Below are 21352 nucleotides of genomic sequence, written 5' to 3'. Positions count from 1 at the left end.
GGTGCACAGGTGTATTCATTATCCACTGACACATTTTAAAAGCCCCACTGGTGGAGCTAATTATTTCACTTGTGATTCTGTGAGGAGACCTGGAAAACATGCACTGTTTGGGGTCCTGAGGACCGAGTTTGAGAAGCTATGTGCTAGGAGTTTGCTACAGCGGAACATACAAATATTTTTTTAGCTGATACAATTTAAACATCTATACATTGGATCATATAGACATACATGCCTACCCTCCCGTTTTTGCAGGAGGCTCCTGATTTTTTGGGTAACCCCCCCGCACCCCTGGAAGGGTAGGCACTTCTCCCGCACTCTGCACACTTCCTAGTGAATTTACGCAGCGATCGCGGGTCCCCGTGTAGCGGGCAGGGCTTAATGATGCGATTCTCAGTGAATAGCGGAATTTAGCCCCGCCCCATATTTAAATGTAAGCCAATTGCGGAAATTTGCCACGAAGGGGGTAGGGCTTAATTATGCAAACTGTCTGGTCCCTCCCATGTCACAGCCCATCTGCTTCTCCTACCAAGGCTTCTCCCGGGGAGGAGAAGCCAAAGGTAGGCAACTATGCATATAGATCATAACACATACTGTTACCAGGGCCGAAAGTAGGATTTGTGTCACCCGGGGCAAGGCCCTAATTTGGCACACCCCCCCCACAAAAAAAAAAATACAACATAGAGGACAAAAACGGTGTGTTGTTTTGTGAAACAGTAATGCCCTTTATAACACATTATGTCACACATTAATGTCCCTTATAACACATTATGCCATAGTAATGCCCCTTACAACACATTATGCCACAGTAAGGCCCCTTTTACATTATGCCACAGTAAGGGCCCTTTTACATTATGCCACAGTAAGGCCCCTTACACATTATGCCACAGTAAGGCCCCTTACACATTATGCCACAGTAAGGCCCCTTACACATCAAGCCACAGTAAGGCCCCTTACACATCAAGCCACAGTAAGGCCCCTTACACATCAAGCCACAGTAAGGCCCCTTTTACATTATGCCACAGTAAGGCCCCTTTTACATTATGCCACAGTAAGGCCCCTTACACATCAAGCCACAGTAAGGCCCCTTTTACATTATGCCACAGTAAGGCCCCTTTTACATTATGCCACAGTAAGGCCCCTTACACATTATGCCACAGTAAGACCCCTTACACATTATACCACAATAAGGCCCCTTTTACATTATGCCACAGTAAGGCCCCCTTACACATTATGCCACAGTAAGGCCCCTTACACATTATGCCACAGTAAGGCCCCTTACACATTATGCCACAGTAAGGCCCCTTTTACATTATGCCACAGTAAGGCCCTTTTACATTATGCCACAGTAAGGCCCCTTACACATTATGCCACAGTAAGGCCCCTTACACATTATGCCACAGTAAATCCCCTTACACATTAAGCCACAGTAAGGCCCCTTACACATTATGCCACAGTAAGGCCCCGTTTACATTATGCCGCAGTAAGGCCCTTTTTACATTATGCCACAGTAAGGCCCCCTTACACATTATGCCACAGTAAGGCCCCTTACACATTATGCCACAGTAAGGCCCCTTTTACATTATGCCACAGTAAGGCCCCTTACACATAATGCCACAGTAAGGCCCCTTACACATTATGCCACACTAAGGCCCCTTACACATTATGCCACACTAAGGCCCCTTTTACATTATGCCACAGTAAGGCCCCTTTTACATTATGCCACAGTAAGGCCCCTTACACATTATGCCACAGTAAATCCCCTTACACAGTAAGCCACAGTAAGGCCCCTTACACATTATGCCACAGTAAGGCCCCGTTTACATTATGCCACAGTAAGGCCCCTTTTACATTATGCCACAGTAAGGCCCCCTTACACATTATGCCACAGTAAGGCCACTTACACATTATGCCACAGTAAGGCCCCTTTTACATTATGCCACAGTAAGGCCCCTTTTACATTATGCCACAGTAAGACCCCTTACACATTATGCCACAGTAAGGCCCCTTTTACATTATGCCACAGTAAGGCCCCGTTTACATTATGCCACAGTAAGGCCCCTTACACATTATGCCACAGTAAGGCCCCTTACACATTATTCCACAGTAAGGCCCCTTTTACATTATGCCACAGTAAGGCCCCTTACACATAATGCCACAGTAAGGCCCCTTACACATTATGCCACACTAAGGCCCCTTTTACATTATGCCACAGTAAGGCCCCTTTTACATTATGTCACAGTAAGGCCCCTTACACATTATGCCACAGTAAGGCCCCTTACACATTATGCCACACTAAGGCCCCTTTTACATTACGCCACAGTAAGGCCCCTTTTACATTATGCCACAGTAAGGCCCCCTTACACATTATGCCACAGTAAGGCACCTTACACATTAGGCCCCATCTCCCTTCTCTTACCTGCCAGGGCTGTGCGGTGGGTGAGCTTGGGGTGATGCAGGGGAACTGTCAATACTAGCGTCATTGTAAAGTGGCGCCGCTTGCGAACCAATTGTAACTCCCGGACCGGCAGCCTCTGCTGATTGCTTGCGACCGGCACCACATTAGACTGATGATGTCACTGTGACTCTCAAGCCCGGGATGCGGCTCCAAACCCACAAGAGCAGCAACCTAGCCTCCCGGCAGCCTCTCCCCCAGCACCCCCTCAAGTCCGGCACCCGGGTCATGTACTCCCGTAGCCCCCCCCTAGTTGCGGCCCTGCTGTTACCAATATCATTGTTAATATGCCTAGTCTGATGTGAGGTGGGATTTGCCATTACAGTAGGCTTACCATACTATTCCTTTAAACTGGGACACTCATGAATTACACAGGTTCTTTGGCTGGCGGACCTCATGTCTGCATTTCATCCAGACATACCTACTCTCACGGGAGGCTCCCGATTTTTCAGGTAAAAACCCGCACCCCCAGTAGAGTAGGCATTCTCCGGCATTCCTGCCCACTTCCTAGTGAAGTGGGCATAATGGGGAGAATTTCCACGGCGATCGGGGGTTCCCGTGTAGGGGGCGGGTTTAATTACATGATTCTGCAAGAATGGCATCATTTGGTCCCACCCACTATTTAAATTTGCGCCAATTTAATGACTTCAGCACGCGAATCGTCAGGCCGCGCCTTCCATCGCCACCAACCTACTTAAAAAAAAAGGTAGGCAAGTATGATTTCATGTGGTCAGCCACAGACCTGTGTAATTCATGAGTGTCCTGGTTAAGGGCTAGTACTATAAGCCTAACAATAGGGCAACGGGGAGGCAATGAGATGACCCTTGCAAACAACTACATCAACACCATGGGAGGGTGCTGTGGCATAATGTGTACTGGGGTTTCTGTGTGGTATAATGTGGACTGGGGGCACAGACCTTCCACCAGGTACAAAATGCTCTGCTCCTGGACTTCCTCCTTAATGTATGATTTCAGCCAACTGTGTAGAAACACCCTTCTCATCAATTAACTAGTTCAACACAGGTGACAACAATCATACATTGGTGGGAAGTCCAGGAGCAGAGCATTTTGAACCTGGTGGAAGGGGTCATGTTAGAGGGTCTGAGGGCACTACAGCATGCTCAACACATTTGTGGTGCTGGGAGTATTTACACATTACGGGCGGGATGTAATAGAGATCGAGTCTGCTGGAGGTGCGGGATGTAGACTGATCTCAATCGTTTTTTTAAAGTTGCAGTCATTTACAAGGCAAAGCAGAACAGACTTTGCCTTGTGACTGCAGCTTTAAAAAACTCGGCAGACTCCATCTCTATTACATCCCGCCCTACATGTTGAGTCTCCCATATCCAAAATGCTTGGGACCAGGGATATTTTGGATATCGGAATATTCCCTATTTTGGAATAATTGCATATCATAATGAGATATCTTGGGAATGGGACCCAAATCTAAACACAGAATGCATTTATGTGTTACATACACCTTATACACACAGCCTACAGGTAATTTTATACTATATTTTCAATAATTTTGTGGCTCAAACTTTGTGTACGTACATGAAATTAATTTTTGTTTTATTTACACCTTATACAAACAACCTGAAAGTAATTTTTGTACAATATTTTTGATCATTTTGTGCTTTACACAAAGTTTGTGTACATTGAACCATAAAAAAGCAAAGGTTTCACTATCTGTCATGCTAAAAATATTCCATATTTTGGAATATTTGGATATGGGAGACTCAACCTGTACACTTTTTCATTACATTGTCAATATATCATGACAATTTTATTGGTAGAGGCCCCCATTGTCCTGGGGCCCCCTCAATCCTTAATCCAACCCTAACTATGTTTCTATTTGATCCATGTTTCATTGCATCCCCCCTACAGTGTATTTTATACGTATTTATTAACATACAGGAATCAGGGGCGTTTCTAGAGAGGAGGGGGCTCGTGTGCAGTATCCGACATGGGCCCCCTCCTCCGTCCGGCGGTCGGCAGCAGACTGAGCTGTGCGCGGCCAGCTCCGGAGTTATAGATGCTGGGCACTAGAGTGCACCCAGAGTCTATAGAGTATGCACATGCGCAAACGACGGGAAAATGGCTGCGGCGGCCATTTTCCAGTTGTTTTTTACAGCGCCGGATCACTGCGTCGATGTGGGACTCCGAAGTGGTAAGTAAAACTATGGATGCATGCGGTGCGGGGCCCCGCTGGACCCAGGGGCCTGTTTTCCCCGCACACCCTGCACCCATTATAGATACGCCCCTGGCAGGAATTGTGTAACTTTATTCATAATTCTCTTCCGAAATATCTGCCTTGTATACCTGTGACCCATCAAGGATTAATGGTGCATACACATGGTCAGATAAACTTGACGATTTAAAAGATAACGATCTTATCGTTATCGTTCAAATCGTCAAGTTTATGGCCCCTGCAAACGACGGTCGATGCGCGGGCACGAATGGTCGATAATGATATCAACTATCGCCTGTGCATGCAGGCCAACATGGTCGATATAAACCATGATAGCCTGTTTACTATAGGGTCCCACAGTAGTTGGGGGGTTCCTGCATGTGCTGGATGTTCGATCCAACATATGCAGGATGAACAGATAACGATCGTTATCGTTATCTGACCGTCGAGCAGTCTGACCGTGTGTACCCTCCATTACTCATCTTTTTTGTAAAAGGTTTCAGGAGGAGCATTTCAAATGTATTGAGTGGCATGCCGTGGTCTCCAACTAACTTACGGTGCGTACCCTACATACCGGCGCTGCGGCGCAGCCTAGTAGTAGCTGAGGTAACGACATTTGGTCTACAAGAAAATGGCTGCAGATAAAGGACATTTGAAAAATATTTTCCGCCAACACAAAGCTCTCTCTCGTCTTTCCTTGGCGGCTACAATGAAAGGCTTACTGTGATGACGTAAATCAGTCGCCTTAACAACTTAACAAGTAACTTCAGACGGTGTGTGGCGCGGTGATTAAACAGGGGCAGGAGGAACGGGCGTCCGGAGATCATGAGCCTCCCCGGGGGGAGTCCGCAGCCCAGCTTCCTGCTGGTGAGAATTCACATGTACACAGTGTAGATTAGAGTGACGCTCTTCCATTGCCTGTATAGGCTGAGCACTGGCAGCCATGCACCTCAGCCATATACTAACTACATGTACTTCCCACAATGTAAAACAATGCTAGACAGCCTGGTGTGTTGCCCATAATTTACCAGCCGGTTTCACTGTAATAAGGGGGACATGTATCAAAGCTTGGAGAGCGATAAAAAGTACTAATCTATCTGCTTTTAGAGGTTATGTTTGAAAAATGACATGAGCTGTTTGTGTGATACTTTATCGCCAAGCTTTGCTAAATCTCCCCTCAAATATCATGTTTTCTGTAGCTTCCTCTGTAATGTTTTGCACCAGTTTCCCTATCTCATTTCATGTTGCTAATACCTAATTGATCACCTATTTACCATCTGCACTTATAGTTGATCTGTTTCAGGTGTTAAAAATGTAATAATATTCCAGTGCAACCAAATACCTCACTCAATGGTGCAATAATCGGACTCTGGTAATATTGTATTCACTTTCACTTTTAAACAGGCTTCGCTCAAGGCTGACTGTGTGAATAAACCCTTCTTCCAAAGGTGCCAGGATCTGGTCAGAGTCATTGAGGATTTCCCTGCTAAGGTACAGTGAGTAGTACATGATTGTTACGCTGTGTTTAATTTATATATGTTCATTGGTTGTTATGTGTGTTCATAGTTTGTCTCTTATTTTCTTTTTTTAATAAAAATAATAAATTGTCTTCCCTCCAATACCTCCTGCATTTTAAAAATTACCTATTCACAGAGGTAGCATACCCGCTAGGCTGTTTTACCGCTAAAACAACATGGTGGGTGCCATCCCCACCTGTGGGCCGCAGTATCCCGTGGGTAGGAAAAATTTGCGGTGCAGCTGTAACCGCCAGTGAATAGATGCCAAGTGCATCACAGAGAGGAGAGCTCCCCCCCCCCCCCCCGAGTAATTATGAGGGCATGTCTAAAAGACACGCCCCTTATCAAATAGGCGTGGGCAGCAGTGTCCCTTTCTAGGTCTGGCAGGTACACACCTCAAAGATAGATATAGATAGATATATGCAGATCGATACATCATCTGGCTGTGGGTCCCACTGGCCTCTGCAGCAAGTGTACGGGCACACCGCACGATAAACAGATATATCTGCCATTGGCTGTGCAGCACAGCCGACGCAATATGTCTGAACAACGTTGTTCAGACATATCGCTGGTACACACTGGCCAACGATCGCACAATATATTGGCTGATATATTGATTGATTGGCAGATATATGTTGGCAATGTGTAGCCAGCATAAGGCTTGCAGGCAGCATGCAACAACCCAGCAGAGCAAACGTGCTGGTCCAAATTACTCAGTTTAGGAACCACTAGAAAGACCGAAAAATAGATAAGGATTTATTTTCATTCATCTGTCCATTAATAAAAAGCCTCTTATAATGGCGTTTATATCCTCTTTAGCTTGGGGTTTTATGGACTTTTGAAAGTAAGTAATGTGAAAAAGACAGTATGCACTCTTTCGTATATGGGTTTTTACACATCTGGACTTAACCATCTAATCTTCTACTAAACTTTTTGATAAATGGAGACTTATGGCATACCATAACATGTTTTGTGTTCTTCATTCAGCAATACTCTGGTGCTAGGGGGTACTGGGACCTAGACCATTAGTGTTGGAACCTTCTGAGAAATTCTCTGATAATCAATGAAGCGCTAATGCCAGGTCCTCCTTGAATTCTAGACTATATACTTATCTGGAAAGGCATTTTGAACAAAAGGCACATGCTAAACCTCTGGAAAAAGACACCTACTGTACAGTAGAAGTTATGGCATGCGTTCAGGAGAAATGTAAAAATATAATTGGCTGAAAGATTCAGTTTACCTTTTTTTTTTTTTTTTGCGATTGTGAAAAAGCAGTGGCCTAAATATCTAATGCATTCTCTTATGTGTTTTCCTTCCCAGCACAACCTTTTCTAGAACATGTCTTTAGCTTTTTGTCATAATTATTTAATATATGAGGAAGCTAGGGATCTATTTTAGTTTAAAAAAACATGTTCTTGTTTAGGAGCTGCATGCCATCTTTCCATGGCTAGTAGAGCTGGTCTTTGGCAGCCTGGACGCCAGCATTGTGGGCTGGAACCTAAGATGTCTGCAGGAGAGAACGACTCCTTTGGAATTCCATACTGCTCTGGAATTTCTGGATCCTAGGTAAGCCCTGCTCCATATGTCTGTGTTTGTTACATAGCTCTCGTAATCGACCACTATTTAATTATTTGTTTTCCTTTTATCAGTGGTGCTATGATGAAGCTAGTTTATAAGCTACAAGCGGAGGAATACCGATATGACTTTCCTGTATCATACCTTCCAGTAAGTTATCTCTCATTGGGCATCAAATTATATGACCAAAGCAATTTGCGACATGTGCCTTAAAATTTTAGTCTCCCTTGCTTACATGGGGGACATTGGAACCATTGGTATAGGTGACCAGAAGTTAAAATTTGAAGCAGCAGCACAGGTGGCTCCATACCCAACCCCTGCCTGCAGCAGCCAGTTTAATTTTGGTACCCAACTGAGCTGGGCAAATTTTTGCAGCTGAGTTTTTTTTTATTTTTTTATTACCTTACTTTATTTTTTATTTAAGCGGACGGCCCAGCAGTGGCCGGTTCTCTCAGCTCGCCCACCACCAGGGACATAGTTTGAAACTGGATGCCATTAAAAATGACTCGGTGGTTGGCCATGGGGAGGAACTTTCTCCTGTGTCTCTCTGCCACCCTTTTGAGGCGTTCCCTTCCAATGGGCAGCTCACAAAGGGTCCCTGCACTCTCCCCCATTAAAATTGTTGACCATTTTACATTACTGCCAATTTCAAACCAGAGGCAGTTTTTGTGGCTGTCTGACTGCAATAATGAATTCAATTTATATTCTACTACATGTGGCCACATAGTAATTCCATATGCTTGATAGGATTTCTCCAGTAGCCTGTGCTCTTGCAGATAAGTATGGTGGTTTTCTAATTTCCTCCACGATGCCTAATTTACTTTAGTTATACTTATGGCTACGAAAATATTTCTGATATCAGTCATAATAGTCATTCTACATATATGTAGAACAGTTGCTTGTGCGATTTCCTTCCGAGGTGACTCTGGATACGGTCCTTCTCTGTAAATTAAAGCTACAGTCCTACGGTTAGTGTGCCATATAATAGTGTTCCCGCAAGGGCGTTTTAGCAGGGCGCCGCGCCCTGCCCGATTTTTGAAGTGCAGAATGCGCCCTGCCCTATTTCTGAGACAGCCTGCGGGTTCTGCCTCCACCCGCGGGTCGCTGTGTCCCGCGGGTGGTCAAAACAGCGGCGCAGCGGTCACAGCCGTTGAATGGACCATGCGCCCGGCATCCTTTCACAGTGACCGCAGCGCTTGGGGGCTGCCCGGCATGTCCGTTAGTGCCGGGCACGCCCTCAAAAGTGACGAAAAGGCGACGCGTCATACAGATACGGGCGCGCGAAAGTGCCCTAACTCTGGGTCCGGCGCCCTGCCTCCCGCCGGACCTAGAGTGAACACTATAATATCGCTTAGGTGTTATAATATGGAGGGCCATATATCCGTGGTATGTTTCAGGGACTCCATTTTCGTGTGTGCCCTTTGCTTATTCGTATTCTGGATGTTTCAGTTTGCAGTGTGTGGGTTCCTGCTCTCAGGTTTCCTGACTTCAGTTTACACTTCAGGACACAGGAGTTTCCCATTTCTACTTTAGGGTCCATAGGGTATCCACAGGATACCTTGGGGTATTGGCGATGCGGCAGCAGCATCGGGTACCACAGAGTTAAAACTTTAGCCTCCCAGGATGCACTGAGGTCCCTCATCTATACCCCACCCCCCAGCCAAGGCCATCAGTTTTTGTCGGTGCCCGGCCAGGAGTCGGAGCACATGTAGCAGAGTGGGGCTGTTACAGCCCCTGAAGACTTTCCAAAAGCAGCTGTGGCTGCACATCTAGAGCAGTACAGCATGGACAGTCTGTTCAGACGTCCATGCTGTCGCTCCTTCACCCCGCCGGTACCAGAATGCCGGTACCGATCCGGGGATGCTGGTGGGGGTCTGGGGTCACGGCTAGCGGTGACCCCGGACCACCCGGACTGTGGCCGGATCTAAGGGGACCAGGTAAGCGGAGGGTACCCGCCGGAAGACTCAGTCCTCAGTCCCCAGGCAGGGGGCTCCCTGGGGACTGGCTTGCGAGTGGAGCAGGAACACCCTGGCCTTGTTGGGCTTGGGTCAGCTGGCCACACCCCCTGCGTTGCCCCATAGGGGTTATCACGGCAGTCGGTTGGGTCCTCACCCATATAGGGGTTCCCCAGGAAGCTGTGTCCCCCAGTCTCTCCTGCTCTCGCCCACCTATGTCTCGCATGAACCTGCGTGTGTGGGTTCACGGTCCAATTCGGTACAGAACCTATCGGTCGTGTTACAGGTGGAGTCGTCATTGCAGTCTGCTAAGCGATCTGTAGTGTCTCAGAATGTTCTGCATGATGGTGATGTCATGACATTTGATGACTGTGACAATTTTTGACCTTTCAGACCAGAAGTCTAAGTCAAAAACATATATACCAAGCCTTATACGGGCAGTCCGTGTGGTCTCGGTTATTGCGGATGGCAACCCCTCCCGTGGCCAAAACTAAATAAACTCCTCCGCAGGTGGATTCTCATGTTACACGCCTAATGTGGAGTACTACGTTACCATGCCCTCCATGCCTCCTTCAAGCATGCCATGGATCATTAGGTGGAAATATGCCTAAAATCCAGTTATTCCCTTGCTGGAGGGGCGTCCAGACCGGTAATGGCCGTGTGCTAGGTGACCACCGCCATGGAGCGCTGGGCTGATAATTTGTAATTGTCTCTGGACTCTGACTCATCGCCTGAACTGGCGAAGTTGGTAGGCAATCCCAGAGACTCAGCCACATATATTAATGAGGCAGCCGTTTCCAGAACCTCCTCGCCAGCCGTGGCAGTTCACCACACCCTAGGGTTGCGCTCTTGGAAAGCGGATGCAGATTCTGAAAAAGGTTTGGAATGCTTGCCCTTTAATGAACAGGTCATTTTTGGCTCTGATTTGGACAACATTGTAGTGACTCTGGCAGCAGCTAAATCTGCGTGTCTGCCATCGGCTCCGATATCATCAGGGTCTGGTGCTTCATCCTTTCGGGCCTCCGGGGCCCAGGGTAAGTCCAAAGTGCAGTCCTTTCCTCAGCAGTCAACAACCAGAAAATCTGCCAAGCCAAACAAGCAGGCTTAGAGCACAAGATGTCCTACTCCCAGGTCGGATGATAAACCTTCAGCCTAAGGCCTCCCCTTGGGGGACCCCAAAGTGGGAGGCCGGCTTCTTCAGTTTGCCCAGTGCTGGATTCTGACTACCCTGGACACTTGGGTCAGAGAAGTGGTCTCTCTGGGGTACGCCCTCTCATTTCGGCGAAGGCCTCCCAGCTGGTTCTTCACTACAGGTCTTCCATCCGTCAAGGCCATGGAACTCCAGAAAAGCTTCACTCTATGCTCCGGGCTGGAGTTATAGTGCCTGTTCCGTTATCCCAACAGGGAACGGGATATTACTCGATTCTCTTTCTGGTACACAAACCCAATGGGTTTTACTGGCCAAAACCTCAGGTGCCTAAACAAGTCTTTGAGGTTCTTCGGTTCAGGATACAGACCCTCCGTTCCATTATATTGGCAATGGGACCTAGGGATTTCATGGTGTCTCTGGACAATTATGAAGCCTACATTCATATACATATTATCTTGGCGCAACAGCAATTCCTCGGGTTTGCGATGCTAAGCCGCCATTTCCTGTTTCAGGCACTGCCCTTTACTCTGGCCACTGCGCCTCGAGTATTTACCATACTCATGGCGGTTATGGCAGCCCACCTTCGAATGCAGGGAGTCCGCCTGTTGTCCTATCTGGACTACCTCATGTTGTTAGCAGGGTCTCCAGAAATCCTTCAGCGCCATCTGCACCTAACAATATCTGTGCTGCACAATTATGGCTAGCTGATAAATGGAGAGAAGTCCTCCCTGGGTCCCTCACTGAGGATGCTCCATTTCGGAGATGTTAGTCTTTCAACACCAGGGGATCTTTGTGACAAAGGACAATATCTCTACATTACAGAAGTTTCCTTCGCAGCCGACGTGTCTGTCCACTCAACAATGCGGTTACTGGGTTCCATGGTGTCGATGTTCGACATGGTGGAATATGCCCAGTTCCACTCCAGACCTCTGCTGCAGCTAATCCTCAACGGATAGAATGGGTTGCCCAATCTGTTAAAAACACAGACAATTGTGCTTTCCCCGGAGGTCTGTCTGTCTCTAGCCTGGTGGCTACTAACTGCTCCCCAAACAGGGTGTGCCCCTTTTCAATTGCGGACTGGGTCCTTCTAATGATGGGCGCCAGTCTCCAGGGCTGGGAAGCAGTGACGGGTCCACGCTTCGTTCAGGGACGGTGGACGCCAACAGAATCTGCATTTCCAATAAATCTCTTGGAACTTCGGCCAGCAGAGCCGTAACTAGACTATTTGGTGCCCTGTGCCAGAAAGAGCATTGGCGCACCCCTCATTTTTCAAATGGACATAATGCACCCAAAAAAAGGCCATGGCTTCATGGGGAAGGGCAAGGGAAGAGATGGGGGAGGCCAGGAGATGCTGGGGATGAAATAAGAGGAAGCTACAAGCAAGAATTATAATAAACAGAATTTTGACAGGCCCAAATAGCGCCCCCTGCCCTGTGGTGCCCTGTGCGATGGCACCGGCCGCACTACCCTAGCTACGGCCCTGTCGGCCAGTATTCATAATTCTCCAGCAGGTAACACATGTCCTACACGGACGGTCCGTGCAGGTACAGTTAGACAACGCCATCACGGTGGCTTACATAGACCACCCGGGGGTAACAGAAGTCGGGTAGTTCTGACAGAAGTGTCCCGTATTCTAGCTTGGGCAGAGGCCAATCTCCCTGCCATAATTCGGCAATGTTCATGCCAGGAGGCCTCAACTGGGATGCAGACTTTCTCAGCCGTCAAGACTTGCATCCAGGGGAATGGTCTCTTCACCAACTGGTGAACAAATGGGGCTTTTTCAGAAATAGACCTCATGTCCTCCCGACACAACAACAAGCTGCCTGTGTACGGTTCAATCACAAATGACGAAGGGGCTCTTCTGGTGGACCCTCTGTGGGTCAGGTGGACCTTCAGGTTTGCGTATCTGTTCCCTCTGTTTTCCCTTCCTCAAATTATTCGCAAATTCAAGCAAGAAGGCGACATGCTTCTGCTCATAGCTCCAGCGTGGGCCAGGCGGCACTGGTTCTCAGATCTTCGGGGTCTCTCAGTCGACACCCCGATATTGTTGCCTCTGCATACGGACCTGTTAAGTCAGCCCTCTTAAGGATACTTTCTTTGAATGGTGTTGTGCTAGAGGTTCTGATCCTCAGGTCTTTAGGATATACAGGGTTTTGGCTTTCCTACAAACGGGCTTAGATCACAGTCTTCGCCTTGAAAGTGCAACTTTCTGCCCTGTCAATCTAGTTTTCAGCGTAGGATCGCTTCACTTCCTAATGTCCACACCTTTATGCAAGGTGTACTTCGTATTCAGCCTCCCTTCGTCCCGCCAGTGGCTCCTTGGGATTTGGCTGTGGTCCTGAGGGCTCTCCAAGGACTGCCATTGAAACCTCTGGGTTCAGTGGCTTTCAAATGGCTTACAGCGAAGACTTTCTTCTGTCCATTACTTTGGCCAGAAGGGTGTCAGATTTGGGGGTTCTCTCAAGTCCTCCCTTTCTGATTTTTCATAAAGCCAGGGCAGGGCTTCGTACTCGCCCTGGTTTTTCTACCTAAGTTGGTATCTAATTTCCACATTTAATTAGGAAATCCTAGTACCGGCCTTTACTTCCCCAGTCCTCTCTGCTGGTGAGGCCCCTTTGGATGTGGTACGTGCTCTAAGGATTTATGTTGACCGTACCAGTTCCTTTAGGAAATCTGACTCCCTTTTTGTCCTCTATAGTTTCCATAAGAAAGGTTGACCTGCCACTAAACAACTTTTGGCAGGATTGATTCGCATGGCCATTTCTCAGGCTTACATTCGTAAGGGCCTTCTTAGACCAACCTCTCTTAATCCTCACTCTACTTGGTCCGTGGGTCCTTCGTGGGCAGTTCGCCGTGGTGCCTCAGCTGTTCAGCTTTGCAAGGCAGCCAAGTAGTCTTCTGTCCATACCTTAGTCAGGTATTATGCATTTCACGCCTTCGCCTCTCAGGATGCTTTTTTCGGGCGGCAGATTCTCCTTCCAGCACAGGAGCATCCCCTCCCTTAAAAGGGTACTGCTTTGGGACATCCCCAAGGTATCCTGTGGATACCCTACGGACCCTAAAGTAGAAAATAAGAGATATGGTAAGAACTTACCCTTGTTATCTCTATTTCTACGAAGTCCATAGGGTTCCACAGGACTCCCGCCCTGTCGCACCTGTACTGCAGATGGGCTTTAATCTGGTCACCGGTTTTTCCGTCTCCTACTAGTGAGAATGTGATTCTTCTGTGTTCCAGACTTTCTTCTTTCTCTCTTTGTTCTCCTCCTCCGGCCTATGGCTTGTTACAAAACTGATGGCCTTGGCTGGGGGACGGGGTATAGATGAGGGACCCCAGTGCATCCTGGGAGGCTAAAGTTTTAACTCTGTGGTGCCCGATGCTGCTGCCGCATCACCTATACCCCAAGGTATCCTGTGGAACCCTATGGACTTCGTAGAAATAGAGATAACAAGGGTAAGTTCTTACCATTTCTCTTATTTTCTCATTGTACTTCCTGTACCATACTTCTACAACGTGCATACCACTATTTATAGGGGTGTATTTACTGTCTTAGGTGCCATGGCCATCGGGGCAAAAAAAAGCGCATTTTGCACTACCCAAGGCCGTATCTTTATATGCCCTTGATTGTATTTCTGTCGGTCTACAATACTACTAGTGCTCATATAATGTGTCGTTTACAGATTCCTCTGTCTGGCAGCACTTCACAGCACTAATGCTTTGCTATATATACATATATGTAATCTGTGTTTTTTTTGTCTTCCCCAAAAAAAAAAAAATGGCAACAGAGGTCGGATACTCTGCTCTGACTTTCTGATACTTTGTCTTATAGCGCATATCGGAGCTAATAACCCTATAAATTCAGGTATATATAGTTTGCTATGGCCTGTAGTAATGTGACCTTTACAGTCATCTCTTTTAAATTGCATTGGGTTTAACTACCTACTGGGTATATGTCTTTGACACTACCCATAGGAATTGATGTTCCCATAGGCCGGTGGCTCCCAGCTGTGGTCCTCAAGGCTTACTAACAATCCCGGTTTTAGTGATATCTATGCTTGAGCACAGGTGGTTAAATCAAAATAACTGGTACTAATTAATTTACCTGTGCTAAAGTATGGCTACCTTTAAAACCTGGACTGTTGGTGTGCCTTGAGGACCTTGGTTGGGAACCCCTGCCCTAGGCTTGCATATAATTATTACTCGGGTGCAAATTAATACAGCCGCGGCCACTCTGATTATGCGGTGTCCTTTTTGGCCTATTTTCATTCCTAACCCTTCTTTATCTAAGTGATAGGTTGGTGATGTTGACTGACCTGTAATGCTTCTTCTAAAGAATATGGTGGTTGAGTGGCATGCTGTGGTATTGAAAGATCTTCTTGGATAAGTATATTTTTTGTGTTCATGTGCTATGTCTGAATTTGGGGCTTCTCCATTTAGTGTCTCTGTCTGCAGTGCACTATTATCTAATATCTGCAGTATTCCTGCTGACAGAGGCTGGTCGGGTGTTCCCGTACCAGTCTGAATCTGTGGGTCCCTTGGTAAAGTGGATCGGTTTGTCCAAGTGGTCGAGTTTACCATGTACAACCTCAGGGTCTTTCGACTAGGCTATGATCTGAGCTGTTTTGAGTTACCACCTAACTGCTTGCCAGGTCTGTGTCTCTTATACTGTCCCCTAGGTATGTAAGCCAATCCTGTTCTTGTCCAACTCTTCAGATCTCCGGTGATGAGTCTTCACTGTCTGTTTTGAGTGCCAGATGGCACAGTCTATTGCTGTGGTGCTTCCCTGTGATTAAGGTTTATCACAATCTCTTCTGTGTGCTGTTGAAATGTTGGAGTTTTTGTGAGGGTGCTTTGCATCTTTACAGGACTCTAGGGGGTAAATTTACTAAAGTGAGAGTTTTCAGAAGTGAGTTTTAAGTGATGTTGCCCTTAGCAACCAATCAGATTATAGATATTATCTTGTAGAAGGTGCTAGTTAAATGTTAAGTAGAATCTGATTGGTTGCTATGGGCAACATCACTTTTAAAACTCACTCCTAAAAACTCTCACTTTAGTAAATTTACCCCTAGATGTCCAGAGTTCTAGACTTCCCTCTGCTCTTTACTTTCTCCCTCTTAGGTTGAGATTATATGGGGACATGTTAATTAATGACTATCTGACCTACAGGAGTGGACAGGTCCTAATAGGTAGTTTTTTTTTCTTTTTTTCCTCTCCTTACCCTGGACGGGTATATCTTTCCACCACTGTCCTGCTTCTGACAGGGCATTATAGTTAAGTCTGCTAGGCGGATCAGCCATTCTGGTAATCCCGGCTTGGCCTCATAGGACTTGATACATGTACCTTGTCAGCTGTCGGTAGCCCACCCCCCTTTCCCCTTGAAGGTTTTCGTCTGTGGCTAAACTTTCTGGCCCAAGTCTAAAGCTCAATTCACCAGCTTTGACGGTTTGGCCATTGAAATAACCCTCATCAAGTCTAGGGTTTTTGTCAGATACAGAGTGCACACCAGGTTTTGCGCCAGGAAACCAGAGTCACCGAGAACCTATTATTTAGTGTTGTGAACCTACTTTGTCTTATGCTCAGTACGGAAAATGAATCTGGCACCCTTCTGACTGTCCTAGGTCTTATCCGTTTTACGAGCAGGATATTGGCCTCCGTATCTCTTTCTGATCTGGTTCCAGCGCAGGATTGCCCTTAGGCAGGCTGTTCAGATTTTTCTCTAGACGGTGCTTCAGATTTAATCTTCTGCCCTTTACCGGGTTGCACGCTGTATGGTTTGATTTGGTGTTATGGGCTTTCCCTTTCATCTATTCAAGCGATAGTCCGTGGACCTCCGCTGGCTCACGTGAAAGCCGGTGGTCCTTCTTGGTCTCTCTCCTGCCTGACGGATTTTCTCATTTGAGTGTTCTATCACATTGATTCTCGCAGGACTAGGCGATCATCCGCAACAGTCTTGATTGTCTTCCTATGTTTTTTCCATTTAAAATCGGCCTAGAAATCGAGGTGCCTTCTCTTCCGGAGAATGGGTCACAGGATTTGTGTTCCTTCCCTGCTTCGCTGTACGTGGAGTGGGCCCTCATGGCTTACGAGCAGCATAGGAGCGTTCCCTCCCTTAAGGGGACAGCTTTGGGATGTCCCATGGTTCCAGTGTCCCCAATGGAAGAAAAAGAAAATGGGATTTTGGTTCTTACCTGTAAAATCCTTTTCTTTAAGTCCAGGGGGCACTGGGCGCTCACCCTTACGCCCCTGTCTAGCTAGGAGTTGTTTTCTGGCACACAATTCAGTCTCCGGGTTCCTACCTTTTTGTGTGACTTTTTTTTTTTCCTGTGTGCCTTGGTCCTTTCCTCTACAATTAACGCCCCCATACATCAGAGATTGATTGCAGTAATCGTGCAATTTGTAATCGATTTGTGTATAAAAATCTTTCCCTTTTTCAATCGATTGCAAATTGCACGATTTCTGCAATCAATCTCTGATGTTTGGGGGCCTTTACTCCCAGTCCTTGGGCTTTGATAGTATTAACTGGCTTCTAGAGGCATGGAGCGGGGGTTTAGGGGAGGAAAAGCCTGTGCTGCTGCTTCAAACTTTTAACTATTTGATGCTCGGGCTCAACCTATACCCATGGTTCTAGAGTCCCCCATGGACTGAAAAAAGGATATTGCAGGTAAGAACCCAATCCCATTTTTACTGTGTTTTTGTTTTGTCCAGGGTCCTGTTCGAGCATCTATACAAGAGAGAGTTTTGCCTGATTGTCCTCTCTATCATAACAAGGTTAAGTTCCCATCCTCTGGAGGGCTTGGTCTGAATTTGGCTCTTAGTATCCTTTGCAGTGCTACTGTAAGCATATGGTATCGGTGTCTGTTGGAAAATCAAAATACTAAGGTCTCCCTATGAATGAAATAGTAGGTAGAAATGACGTTTTGTGTATTTTTTTTAATTTTGTATTTTATCCAGTAATTTTAAAGTGGGCTTCACTCCTGCTAGTAGGCATTAATTATTGAAATTTCAGTTACTTATATTCAAAACTAAATCAGATTTAAAGAGGTTTCAATAATGCTTGCAGCCATTACTACTATTATTTTTGAGGCCAAGTTTTTTGTTTCAGGTTATTAAATTTATTTAATAATTTTTGAGGGGCGTTACATTATAAATACAAATGTATGTCTATATTTGTATGCAACATGGAAGAGGCAGTACATTAGGTATGTTTCATTAGCTGAGTCATTAGGATGTGCTAGTTGTCCATGAAAAACTCATATAAGCTCTCTCTGACTGAAATAGCTTACAGAAGTTTAATTCTTTGCCGGCAAACCAAGTGATTTCTAACCTGATACTAGGTCACCTAGAGATGTGTTGTGTAATGTACCTAGCTCACTGGATATTGCTCCCTCCGAATACAGAGAATGAATCAGCCTGACTGCAATCCAAAATCTCCAGCAGTGAAATCAGAAGAAAACTCAGTCCCGCACTAGTTCTCCAAATCCTTTTCTCCTTGTTTCTAATGCAGCCAGCTGTGATGTATTTATTGCTCATTACAGCCACTGCAATCTGTGTACCGAACATGAAAACCAATATCATTGTCCTTTTACCACACGCATAATTGCATTATTCATTCACATGAAAAATATTTTTTTCTTTTAAAGTTGTATAATTAGTTTGAAAATTGATTTTATTATTACCATTTCTCATAACAGTAAACTATAGATAAATGTAATTCCTGAATTTATATTCTATACTTCCTTAATCAGTTTCACAGATCCGTTTGAGTATTTTATGTTCCACTTTGCCATCTGCCTTATCACACAAAGGGTGAGTGAAGACTTGTTACACTTCCTCTTAAAGTTATTTAATTCAGTATCAAATACAAGTGGCTCTGAGGGGAATTCAATAAAAGTAGAGTAGAGAGCAAAGGTAAATTGTTTTAAACTGGAGATTAACTCTCTATACTCCAATTAAAGATACCAGCACATTTTACCTCCAGGTTATCGGATCTAATTTTTTATTTTATTTAAATACAGTTTGCAGTTTGTTTTCATTATAAACAGTTATGTACACTTTCTACATCCTCCGTGTTTACAGAACTTTCTTTATGTAACCCAGCTTGGAGTGGAGACCAATATATTAGATGAACAGTTAGAATGCTTGATTAGCAAGCATTTAACTTAACTGGCTAATAAAATATATATATATAATATATATATATATATATATATATTTTGTATATAATCTATAAAAAAAAGAATTTTTATGATTCAATTAGGTCAAGAACCTCCTATTTAGAACTTATCCAACATAATTCTATTTAAAAAAAATATATATATTTATTTTTTATTTTTTGAAACTCATAACTGATCAGCCACTGTGTATACACTGGGGAGCTGGGGGCTGCTTCATTCACATTTCCCTGGTGGCTGCTTCTCTCTACAGCCTCCAGGTGGGGGTGCTGACCAATTAGCAGTAATCAGCTGCACGGCAGACACTGGGGGAGGATGCAAGGATGCAGTGGGGACGGGAGGTCCCTCTACTATTTGCGGCTGCTCAAAGATTATCTTCCAGAATGTCAGGAAACACACAGCCTGGCATGGTTGCAAACGATGCGACCATGCCAGGCTAGTGGTTAAACTAGCTTTAAAATAATACTTTCTCACTGCATAAGAGGTTGATAAGACAAGTCTGCACAGGGGGGAAATATAGAATAATTTACACAGTCAATAACAGACGTAAATAGTATTAAAAGCTAAAAGCTTTTTAATTGTATCAAGGTTTTTAACAAGGTATAGGAAGAAAGCATTCTACAGTGGAAAAGGAGGATTAGGACAATGGGTCAAGCATTACAATGGGAGGACAGTAGGTTTTGGGGAAATTTGAGTAAAGATTTACTTTATCAAACGTGTAGTAGATGGGTGGGGCAGCTTTCTAACAGTTGGTAGTAGCTACTGCTGTAAGAAAATGTAATCCTGCTCATTGTCCTAAATTTGTAATAAAAAAAAAAAGAAACTAATCAAATATGGTCTGAGTTTTTGATGACTCAATAGGCTAAGACAGGTTTTGGGAGAAAAATCTTATTTCTTTCCTGTAGGCATTTTTTGGCATAATGAATTGTGCATTATTGTAATCTGCATTGGCACAAAGTAAAAAAGCACACTGAGCCTTATTCCAGGTAATATATTTAAATGTGTCATTACCAGTGGTAAATTTTATAAATTGAATTACTTGTCTCAGTAGTAGAATAAAACAGCACGACTACAATTTGTCATTCATGATAACAATGTATCACAAATATCCGTTTCATTCATACAAGCGCAGATGTGCTGACCCATATATAATCTCTGCGCCAATCCTGACCTGTCGTCCTGATATTGTAAGAGTGTGTACTCTCCTACGATTGTTTCATCGTAAGATAACAGGTCGCATCTTCTATTCTTTCACAAGCATGTAGATTGCAGGGATAATATCTGCTTATAAATTAGCATATCTACACCTACTTTCTATGGTAAGCAGATTGTGCACAGCAGGCCTGTGTGTCCGTTATATAAGTGGGATGGTGTATTTTCATTGTCTTTCCCATAAACATTGGTTTCCTATCTTGCTGGTATTGCAGGAACACACAGGCTGTGGTGGTGGTACATTGAATGTCTGTTGCGGTCTAATGTTTTCCACCTGAAAAGTTGTGTACCACCAGTGGTGAGAGAGAAAAAAATCTTAAGATGCATACACACGGTCAGATATGTCAGATGGACGATTGAACGATCTGCAAATGATGTGCTAACGATTGAACGATTTCAGCCTGTATTAAAATAAATGGAAATCGTCCAAAACTGACTGGAAACACATCAGATGTCAGATATCGTTATCTGACAAATGGGAACGCACATCATTCATCGTTCATTGTTTCACACAGGTCAGATTTTTCTTTCAGATATGAACGATTTTTAAAATCGTTATCGTTCAGATCTGAAGAGAAATCTGACCGTGTGTATGCACCATTAGGCTGTACTATGGAGTACTACTGTTCATGGCATTGAAAGTAGTTGGGACTCTGACTTTTTATTTATTTATGTTTTTAGGTAGTGTCTTGTTTTCCAGCGCCTTGTTTGATGTTTGTCATTTGTTAAAGTGCATTTTCCATCAACCTATTTACAATATGGGTAGTCTAATTTCTATAAGAAGGACATTGGGCGAGATTTACAAAGGAGTGGTTTGTCAAATCCACCCCATCATAATTCTACCCCATTGTGTTTGGGTGGGGATAGTTCCTTATTTTGTACCTTTTGGGTACCCTGTAGTCTGTCACTTTCTGGCCAGTGTGCACTAAGGAATACTGTTTCATTTTTTAAAAAATGTATTATATCCTGCACATAGGAGAGAGATCGAGTTTCTTTGTTGTTGCACCCCTTCAAGTCAGGACCACTTATGCTCTATGCATGGCAGTCACTTTTGTGCATGTCTTTGTACAAATGGTTTTGCCCTGAAATACTTGAATTATTGTCAGGTGAACTTTCTAGTGCAAGGTGCTT

General features: G+C 45.0%; 1 protein-coding gene across 3 annotated transcripts in view; it reads left to right on the top strand.

Annotated features, from left to right (window-relative positions):
- The first annotated feature begins 5315 nt into the window (after positions 1–5315).
- The window catches only part of SMPD4 (sphingomyelin phosphodiesterase 4), a 49225-nt gene continuing 33188 nt past the window's right edge, over positions 5316–21352 (top strand). Inside the window, exons 1-6 of one of the 3 annotated variants that reach the window (XM_088477870.1) lie at positions 5316–5510; positions 6048–6134; positions 7584–7726; positions 7810–7885; positions 17544–17652; positions 18592–18644. In XM_088477870.1, the coding sequence (XP_088333996.1) occupies positions 5469–5510; positions 6048–6134; positions 7584–7726; positions 7810–7885; positions 17544–17652; positions 18592–18644 (510 nt within the window). In that variant the 5' untranslated portion in view covers positions 5316–5468. Of the gene's footprint in view, positions 5511–5621; positions 5652–6047; positions 6135–7583; positions 7727–7809; positions 7886–17543; positions 17653–18591; positions 18645–21352 lie in introns of those variants that run through there. The other 2 variants (XM_088477868.1, XM_088477869.1) reach the window with 2 other exon arrangements.

The sequence above is a fragment of the Taudactylus pleione genome, unplaced genomic scaffold (assembly GCF_031769625.1).
Source record: "Taudactylus pleione unplaced genomic scaffold, aTauple2 ptg000205l, whole genome shotgun sequence".
Classification (NCBI taxonomy): domain Eukaryota; kingdom Metazoa; phylum Chordata; class Amphibia; order Anura; family Myobatrachidae; genus Taudactylus; species Taudactylus pleione.
This window is presented reverse-complemented; position numbering and strand designations above follow the sequence as displayed.